The following is a 10,053-nucleotide window of genomic DNA, read 5'->3' as shown; positions in this document are numbered from 1 at the left end:
GCTTAGGACCAGAGGGAGTCTTGATAATATGATGAGACGCGGACATACAAATCAATGCCGCGCCTAATTGTCCCTAATTGTTGCTGATGCCGTGGGCAAGCCGCAGCCAGCACATTTGCTAATTGCCCAGAATAATTCGGTGGGACATCTGTCCACGCCCGATTAAGTTTCGAGTTCCCGTACGGAGATTCAGAAAATAACTTTATGCATTTTATTTCAAAAGGTAAATGCTTTAATTTCTCTCTTTATTAATAACCCAGCTCTTTGACAGGAATGTATATATCAATAAAACCTAAGCTGAACGGCGAGCCAAAGTGTATTTCTTCATAAAATAAAATGAAACCAAAACAAGAAAGGAAAGCTAACTTCGGGCGGAGCCGAAGTTGATATACCCTTGCAGAATATTATGTACATTATAGTCTCCAAAATTATTCATATGATGCATTCTTAATACTCATAAAAAATCCCAACTTCCTAACTTTAAAAACACCAAAGTTATGGCATTTCCAATCGTTCAGTTAAATGGCAGCTATAGGATATAGTCGGCCGATCCTTATGAAATTTGGTAGGTCGGATTGATTAACCAAATATAAAACCCATAGAAAATCCCAGCTTCGTAACTTTACAAATACCAAAGTTATGGCATTTCCGATCAATCAGTTATATGGCAGCTATAGGATATAGTCGGCCGATCCTTATGAAATTTGGTAGGTCGGATTGATCGGCCAAATATAACACGCATAGAAAATCCCAACTTCCTAACTTTACAAACAGCAAAGTTATGGCATTTCCGATCAATCAGTTATATGGCAGCTATAGGATATAGTCGGCCGATCTCGGCCGTTCCGACTTATATACTGCGTGCAAAGGAAAGAAGGGTGTGTGCAAAGTTTCAATTCGATAGCTTTAAAACTGAGAGACTAGTTTGCGTAGAAACAGACAGACAGACGGACAGACGGACAGACGGACATGGCTATATCAACTCAGGAGGTGATCCTGATCAAGAATATATATACTTTATATGGTCGGAGATGTCTCCTTCACTGCGTTGCACACTTTTGACCAAAATTATAATACCCTCTGCAAGGGTATAATAACCAATACATACAGTTTATTATGGTCGCAAGCCTTTGTACAGATTGGCTTGTTTAAGAAACTGAAAATTAAACATAACTAGAAAGTATTTCATTAACATAATACTACGAAAACTATATACATTTTAATTTATAAGCTTTGAGCAGTAACACATATTTGTTTGCTATCAAGGAAGCCCATTACATTTTGTAATATATATATTTGTGAGCAGTCAAGGAAATTTTAACTGCATTACTTAAGTCATAATCTGACTGCGTCAACCCACACAATTTATAAAGCGTTTAAGTTTACTTTCTGATTCCTGATAGACACCTCCACTTGGTTTCGAAGAATAAAGGTCCAGCAAAGTGACTGGATTCCATTTTGATGCCAATGACTGTCAACAACTTTTGACATTTTGCAATTTATCTGCTTACACAGCAAAAATTAATGCCACAAGTGGAAAACATTGATGCTGGCTTAAGGTAATGAGCACTTGGAAGGGGGTCATCAGAAAGGAAGAGAAGATTATATAAAAGGAGAATATAAAAAAAGCAATCCTTGTTGTTGACAGCGTTTCTTTATTCCCTTCCTTGTGAATGAAAAAAGGTATTTACCAGAAATTACCCAAGGTCCTTGGAAACAAATAGCAAAGTGGCATGCAAAGAAAGGAAAACTTATTCACCAACAAAGCCTATTTGATTTTCTTATGGACTTTATTGTCCAGTAAACATTTGACAAAATAAACAACACGGACATAATACGTAAACAAGAATATAACCCTTAAATGTGAACCAGAAATATTCATTATTTTCATCGTGACAAATTGATCATGGTGAAACGATATCCTGGAGCCCTAATTACTACCAAGATGGCAGTGAAACAAATGACAGCACCATTGGCCTTGCCATGGACTTGGATTGCCATTTCTGCTAACTATATGTTTACCACTGGCCTTCGAAATAAATGAGCTGGAGTAAAAACTTGGTAGTTACCAACCATAACAAATTCCCATGCCTGAAGAAAGTTTATTAATTGAGCCTATTAGTTGGCTTCTTCTTGTTACGAGGAAAGACGTGATGAACATTTTCCAAAACCAGTTTGAGCAAGCAAAGGGTATTGCATTTTAATGGAAACTTTCATGTTCTCATCATAAATTGCTTTGTATGTTGTAAATAAAAGAAAGTTATATTATAATCAAAAGGTTTCCTAGACAGTGGATTTCACCTCTATATTTCCAAAGATTGCTTAAAATGCTAAAAATAAAAGAACGTTATATTATAATTCTATTATATTCCTAAATTGCAAACATCTCCTCTATATCTACGCTATAAAATGTACCTTCTCGATATTTATCCCTAGAAATTCCCTAAAAGAGCATTTCAAATGGTGGTTTGTGGTGTTTGCTTAAACATTTTGTTGGGCAATCAAATCAGCAACAGGACCTTGAGGCGTGAGAAGACTGAAGGATAATCCGCGCGGATGGGGAAGGGGGTGAAGGAGGAAGCGGAGCGGACACAGTTCGTTGATTTTGTTACAAATAATTTAAATCTATGTCAACATTTGGAACGCAACGCGATAATAATTCATTTTTGCTTTTTGCGGCGGTTTCGTGACAGCTAATCACTAGACAGAGATGGCTATAGACAGTCAGACAGAGAGAGAGAGAGAGAGAGAGAGAGAGAGAGGGGAGACAGAGAGGGAGAGTGACTGACGGACGGACGGAAAGGCAAATACAACCATTTTGAAAAATGGCGTCATGGCTGCCCGATTTCCGCTGGCAAATGAATTTTCCCTTTTGACTTGCTTTGTGTGCTAATTTAACGGCTCTTTTTTCATTCGGTGGTTAAATTAAAAACAACATTAAACCAATAGGTCCCTTATTATGACTGGCCGAAAACGAGGACTTTATCGCGTTGAACATAAATTTAATACAATTTGACATCATGATTATTGGTGTGTGCACATGCGCGACGCCATCAACGGCAATTGTTTATTTGTTTCGATAAAATCGCTTTAATTTCATTAGTTTCCTCTTTATTGTGTGTTTTGTTGTCCGAGTTCCCCATCGAGTTGTTTCCATTCATTTACAAGCGCTTAAAAAAATATTTATATTGTTTTTTCTTTATCTGTGACAAATGTCAGACATGCGATTTTATCTTAGCTGTTCAATTGTTTTGGATATTGTTATGAATTCAATTATAAATAAACATTATGATTTGTTGGATTGCAGTTAAGGTCTTCATAAAAAGTGTTTAAAAAATGTATTCCTGATTGGCAGTGTAAAACATGGTTTTTTCTCTTTATTAAGTAGTCTGATTTAATTAGGCAAATTAAAGAAATATGTTATGCTCATCATGGAATGCCCCTGGTTTATGTTGTGATTATTTGTATACAGACTGCATTTATATTAATTTAATTTTCATACTTTTTCCAAGATCCGTTAACTAAAATAAACGCACATCTTCTCCAGACCACTATTTACATGTAAGGAAGGACAATGACCGACATCAGCTTCCTGTTCTGTGGTTATCTTAGAACCTTCGGGGTCTTTCCATAAAGCAAACAATGCAACCCAAGAAGAAATAAGAGCAAGAAAATCTATTATACTTTAGAGCACAGCACATGCAAATAAAAAGAGTACACTCTCAAAGTTATAATGAATGGAAATAATGGCGCCGCAGGTGAATAATCCGACACCATGTTTGTTTCTTGGGCGCACTGTGCTGACGTAAAATTGTCCTCCTTTCAAACCTGTCTGTTTTGCATCCCAATTTGCATTGTGAGTTTTTGTTTCAAGACAATAGTAAAAAATATCTCTAGCCTTTTAGTTTTTGTTTCTCTCGATTCCTGTCAGCATATCAAAATCAGTCACAGTTGCGATTGCACCTGACAGCACAGCTGGAAAGCTGTGTGTAGTAAACGTTTCAATTAAAACATTGAACATTATCTTTAATTTATACTTGCATTTTATTAAACTCACTAACCAGAAAAAATGTATCATGTTTTTGTTATATATTAAAATATTTATACTACATTTCTCTGGACGTAAGCTTGAAATAATGGTATTGGATGTTATGGCTTGATAAAAACAGTTGATTTTCTATAGAAAAAACAATATTTTATAAACATCATTCCCTGCCTGAACCTTGCTTCAGATGTGCCTAATTTGTAATGTAACCCTAAGTCTTACGATATATATTCCTAAAAAAAAGGGAGCAATGGGGATAAAACTCTAAGAGGAAATGGGATTTCATAGATGCAAAACAGGGAATCACTTTTTTTTCAATTTGTTCGCGAAACCTGGGCAGATGTCAAGAAGGATAATGAGCCGGGATTTGGGAATGAGGAAATGCCGGTAAGCTTGGAATTTGCCAGCGTGGAAAATCAGCTTAAGGCGTGCATGATATTTGAATATATATACATAATTTGTGCGGTTGTTGGGTTCACAATGACTTTAAGTTGAAATTTTCGCATTTGACTAAGAAGCATAAAAGCCCATGGGATTTTTATAACAAATTGAAAAGCATTATTTAAATAAGTAAGACTAAATATTCAGCTGTTTCTTAGTATATATTATGATTGCATTAAAAATGTATTATGCAATTAAAGTTTTGGATAAAAAAGGAACCCAATACATTAAAATACAAAATGGACCTGAGATCTAATTTATTTTTATTTAAAAGCTTTTCGACTTAACCGGTCGTTAGCCTTGGCCAAATCAATTAAATGCGCAATTTTGAATTGTCGGGAGTGTTATGAATATTTACTAGCCGTACGCCACGAAATTAATAAATAAATAGTTTGAATAGAAATGTGTTCCAAAGCTGGTGACGCCAGGACCTCCAGCCGCTAATGTACTTTAGCAGGAGAGGAGCTGGTTGGCCCCCAAACCAAAAGGTATTCAGCCGGAAAGAGTTTGCTAGCGAGATACATGCCCACGGTCCACGTCTAAATTAACATCTGAATTATTTAGTGCCAACACTTGTGTGGGCCATGTTTGGATTAGAGCAATGTGAATTAGGTGCGAATGACCAGGCGGGGATTACCCTAAATGCGAAACTGTGTAATTTGCTTAAAAGCGCTGCTCCACGTTCTACTCTTTAATATGGCGTTTAATTTGGCACCTCTTTTTTTGTTCTGTTGGATTTGCTGAAAAGAAAATATCATTGTACATTATTACATACAGTTGCCTTTTTAATCCCTTGCAGAGGGTATTAAAATTTCAGTCAAAAGTTTGCAACGCAGTGAAAGAGACATTTTCTACCCTATAAAGTATATATATTCCTGATCAGCATCACCAGGAAGAATGAATCAAATTACGAGTCTTAAGAGGTATGCCACTTTCGGATAACATTTGTTAATGTTATGGACTTCAAAAGTCAAGTTATGGGCCACCTTTTAACAAAACATCGGAAACTTGGAAATAAATAACACGAAATTTTGATGCAAATTTTTTGAGAATCAAATTAAGAGTCTTTAAGGTATTTTTTTCAGGCAACAATATCATATAGCTGCCATAGAAACGATGGCAAAATGCATAGCTTTATTGTTTTTAGTAATATAGGCATAGAAATCATAATGTAGTCGATTTGTAATAACTGCAAGGGTATATAAACATCGGCTTACCGAAGTTAGCTTATTTTCTTGTTTTTCTGTAAGGTTTAATAAACAGAGTTTCTCAAATTACAATAATACAATCAAGTTACCTTTTATTTTAGTTATTGATTTATATTGGCACTTTTTTGGTAATTTAAAGTTTTCTGCCACTTATTGTTTTGCGCTATAAGTGAATTCCAATTTTGTTTCTTAAAGTCAGAGTCAAAAACTTTATGCACCTGTTCCCGAAGGTTCTGCATTGATTTGGTTTGCTGTAAGATTCCTTTTTCTTTTTATTTCCCAAAACGACTGCGACAGCTGTATTTTGTTTTGCTTTTCCTAGAGATGGATATGGATGTCCGTTGAGCAGCTGTGGCAGAACAATCCCAGTCCAGTTTCTGCTGCTATTGTGTGTGCCCAAAAGTGTCAACAAGACAGTGTTAGACACTGCAATGCAGTTAAGCTTACTGGGTAATTTTATTAAATGCGGTCGAAATCAAAACAGACATTTTGGGGGCTATTGAGAACTGAAAACGATTAAATCAGGGAAAACCATTTGGTAGTGCGGTGCTGCCGAGCAGCGCGGTGAAGCCAGCAATTGTCAAGAACATGAATATCGCCAAGACACTTCCAGCCATTAACTGCAAAAGCGGATGAGTGTTAGTTTTATTTGTCAACTTTAAAATACTTACGAATTGGTAAGGTCTTATGTTGCCCCAACCCGCAACAATGGTGTTCGACGGGGCACTAACGGGCAGCAAATACTGATTGTGCAACGCGGTGGCGAACGGCAGGGCAAAGTTACCTCCCTGTGATTAAAAATATATTTAGAAGACGGTAAACGCCGACCTTTAAGAACAATATTTATATATTTATAACAGCGATTAAATTTAGAGACGCTTCTTTTATAATAATAGTTTCTTACTCTTACAGTTCACTAACAATGAAATCAAATTTAAATATCATTACAGAAATAGTTTAAGTAATTTTATGAGCGTTATTTTGTTTACAATGTTTACGGTTTCACTATAATATTAATAAGCTTCTATGATTTGAAAGATAATATTGTAGAATTTATGACTGATTGAAATTGGGCATGCATTTGAACTAATCAATTAAATTAGTCATTTCTTTTTAACATTATATCAATAATATTCGTATAGGTGTTTTTAAAATCTGGATATAATTCCAAAATTGCCGTTGTGTATATCATTAGATAGGTTGGAAATAATATTTTATTTTCGTAATATTATTTCGTCACAAAATTGGTTAAGGCTATCATGGTTTACGGAAAAATGCAAGATTCAGAATATTGTTGTACATAAGATATGGTACACTTCTCTTATAGATATCGGTGTATTAAATGTAGGTAAGTTCTAGGAAAGTATATTTTAGTTGATGAAAATATGTAAAGGTACAATTTGGTAAACCGTATTCTTTATATATTTCTATGTGGAATAATCACTCACCGCTTTCGCCATGGTGGGCAGTGCGATCTTGGCGATGGCGGTGGCCGGTGACAGGCTGGTCAGCAGAGTGCCATACAGGGCGCCGCAGACGAATTGGAGAGGTCCTGTTCCGCCTTCCGGATCGGTCATGGCCCCAGCTATGGCTTCGTTCATGCCGCATTTCTGGGCACAGAAGACGCAGCTGAAGGCGGCGCCCAGCATGAAGAGGTCGGCCCAGGGCGTGTTGGTGTTCACCGCCTTCCAGGCGAGGAGCGAGGGGCTGGTGCCCTCCTTCTGCGGCGTCCGGCAGACGTAGTACCTGCAGAAGAAGTAGTTGGCCGGGATGGCAAAGAACAGGATGGCCATGCCAATGGCCGGCACCGAGAGACCAGACTCAATGCCGGGCTCTATGTGATCCCAGCCACTGTAGACCCGCGGTCGTCGAGTGGCCGTCAGTACGAAGGTAATGAGGATCAGGACGAAGACCAGTATGGGATAGGTTGTCCAGGGCCCCATCGCCTGTCTCTTGTCGGCCATGGTCTGTCTGAAACCCGCCCTATTGCCCTCCAGTTCAGGCTGGTTACGCCTATCAAAGCCACCGAAAAGTCCGAGGAAGAGGATTTGTATCCAAAAAATCATTACACAAAGCCCCAATAGAGTCGGTGCCAGCATGAGCAGCATCAAGTGCTCAATACTCAGATCTCTGGGAAGAAACAGGATCGTACTTCCCTTCTTAGTAGTGATTGAACCATAATTACTCAGTGAAACCATCGCAGATGACACCATTGGGATTCACGAAGGGGGAAAGACTGCCTGCCAGTGTGGCGGCGTAGCAACAAGTTATATAGATTCCGATCGCTGAACGAGTCGGATATGGGTTTCTGCAGATAATGATATTAGTTTTAATCGTTACACTATGGCATAATACTCACGATCCCGGCTCGTAGGGCCTTTCCTCAGAGTACATTCTCACGATGCCAGCCTGAAAAAAGGAATTGATTATGAATCATGGAATAGTTACAATTAGCAATCGGATTATATGCAACAACTGATTCTAAACATTTGATTTTAAGGAAGCTTTGATTAAAATTTAATTTCTTAAAAGCATAATTAGATTAGACTTATTATAATTATTATTACCAATTGCCTTTTAAGCAATTTTCATCAAGGCTAGCAAATAAAGACTTCACAGACTCACACACAAGTGTACTGACTCTTTCAAACAGCTGGGGAACAACTTGGTAATTACATTAAAAAAGGATTCATTTTACTGTGACAACAGTAATATTACATTTTTAAGCATTTTAACTATGAAATTGGTTGTTTTACAATCATATATTTTTCTGTGTTTAACTGTAGGAAATTAAGGACAAAATTGTATCTTTTATAAAAAGGTTTTGAACATAATCAGAGTTCCAGTCATTATGGAACCAATACATACATTATCATATTCCGTAATCACAGCTTGGGACACCTTCATCCAAAATGCAGCCGCCATCGTGGGATTCACGAGGTAGGCGAGCAGAAACACGCCGAGCGTTAAAAAAATCTGTAGACTACGGAATACATATTCTTAATAATCAAATTTCACCACTTACAACCACTTAACTTACAATCTCAGACTGCCACCCACAATGCCGATAACACACATCCCCAGCCGTTCACTGAGCCCCGAACTGTCCATCATGACGCCCATGAAAATAGCGCCAAACACCAAGAATATCAGATCCGTGTAGTAGGACGTACTGACCTGGCCTGAACCAGCTATTCCCGCAATGGGTATGAATGTGATGTAGAGAAAGGCTATAGCTCCTCTGGCCATCAAGTTGAGGATGTAGATCAAGTACAAACAAAGTGATATATATATGAAGCGACAAACCTGCACGAATACGAATGGAAGATGAATTTAGTGTTGTTTTTATAATGGGTTCTGATAGTCTTACCAACAGTGGATCTCCAGCTAAAATGGGCCCCAGTAATATAGGTATGAGCAGAAGGAGAACACCCTTATAATGAAATTTACAGAAAAGTCTTCGATCATCTTGCTCCTCCAAGGGAACATCACCAGGTTTGTAATCTTGAGTACTTGTGGATAGGAATACATTTTGGTTTTTTCTTCTTTTGCTATTTTTAGTATACTTACGCGGCCATATTTTAAAGTAAAGTTTCTCGGAAGCTAAATTTTGTTTAAGAGAGCTCTATTGATTGACGTTGGAATGCTTGCTATGCTTTTATACATAAATATCACAAATATCACCTAGACTTTGTCCTTATTATTCTTCTTGAAAGTTAGTTTTGAAATAATACAAATATTTAGGTATCTTAACTTTTGCTGATAGCTTGATAAATATTTAGCTAATCGTTGGACTTTTTATTGGCAAAGTTTTTTTGGTAATAGCCAAGTTAACTCACGTAGTAGGTCAAGATTTGTTCACTGACTGAAAACTGCAACGCGAACAGCAGCAGGGAATTTGGCCAATAAAAACTTTCGTCGGCAGTGCGGTGGAAAATAAAAGACACTGCGACTGAGACGCATTGCATTGTGGGTCGACTCCGGTGGCAACTGCAACTTTGTGGGACCACGTGGCGCGTAACAACCCGCGGTCGTCGGCAATTTTGCGTAACTATTCGCCGTTCTGCTTCGTTAGTGCCTGAACAGGAGTCGCAGTCCTTTCGCCGTGGAAGCGGCTTAAAGTTTGCCAGTTGGGCGAAAGTGGGATGTCCCTGCAGATAGCATTGAATCAAATGTTTGAGCATTCTTAACGTAAGTCAACCAACTGTCATTACTATTCTTCGTACCTAGCATATAGGGATTTTACTTGTATAAAGAGAATATTTCAATTTAATTGAATTTAAAAAGAACCGAGCAAATCAATTTATTAACAGCGTTCTACTAGTTTTCTCCGAGTACTTTATAAAGCAGTTCATTTAA

General features: G+C 37.6%; 1 protein-coding gene across 1 annotated transcript; it reads right to left on the bottom strand.

Annotated features, from left to right (window-relative positions):
- Positions 1-6,131: 6,131 nt before the first annotated feature.
- LOC108039966 (protein I'm not dead yet) lies at positions 6,132-9,362 on the bottom strand. Its single transcript, XM_017117170.2, has 9 exons — positions 9,265-9,362; positions 9,065-9,206; positions 8,735-9,000; positions 8,563-8,677; positions 8,054-8,103; positions 7,880-8,002; positions 7,143-7,824; positions 6,366-6,482; positions 6,132-6,314 (listed from the first exon to the last, which is right to left on the bottom strand). The coding sequence occupies exons 1-9, from the start codon at positions 9,270-9,272 to the stop codon at positions 6,216-6,218; spliced, it is 1,602 nt and encodes a 533-aa protein (XP_016972659.1). The 5' UTR covers positions 9,273-9,362; the 3' UTR covers positions 6,132-6,215.
- Positions 9,363-10,053: the final 691 nt, after the last annotated feature.

Source organism: Drosophila rhopaloa, unplaced genomic scaffold, assembly GCF_018152115.1.
Source record: "Drosophila rhopaloa isolate 14029-0021.01 unplaced genomic scaffold, ASM1815211v1 contig_2, whole genome shotgun sequence".
Classification (NCBI taxonomy): domain Eukaryota; kingdom Metazoa; phylum Arthropoda; class Insecta; order Diptera; family Drosophilidae; genus Drosophila; species Drosophila rhopaloa.
This window is presented reverse-complemented; position numbering and strand designations above follow the sequence as displayed.

Excerpts from the sequence above, each read along its gene's own strand:
- LOC108039966 (XM_017117170.2), bottom strand. Across the intron at positions 8,003-8,053 it reads AGGCCCTACGAGCCGGGATC|AAACCCATATCCGACTCGTT; the intron begins GTGAGTATTATG and ends CATTATCTGCAG. Across the intron at positions 6,315-6,365 it reads ACATAAGACCTTACCAATTC|TTAATGGCTGGAAGTGTCTT; the intron begins GTAAGTATTTTA and ends CCGCTTTTGCAG.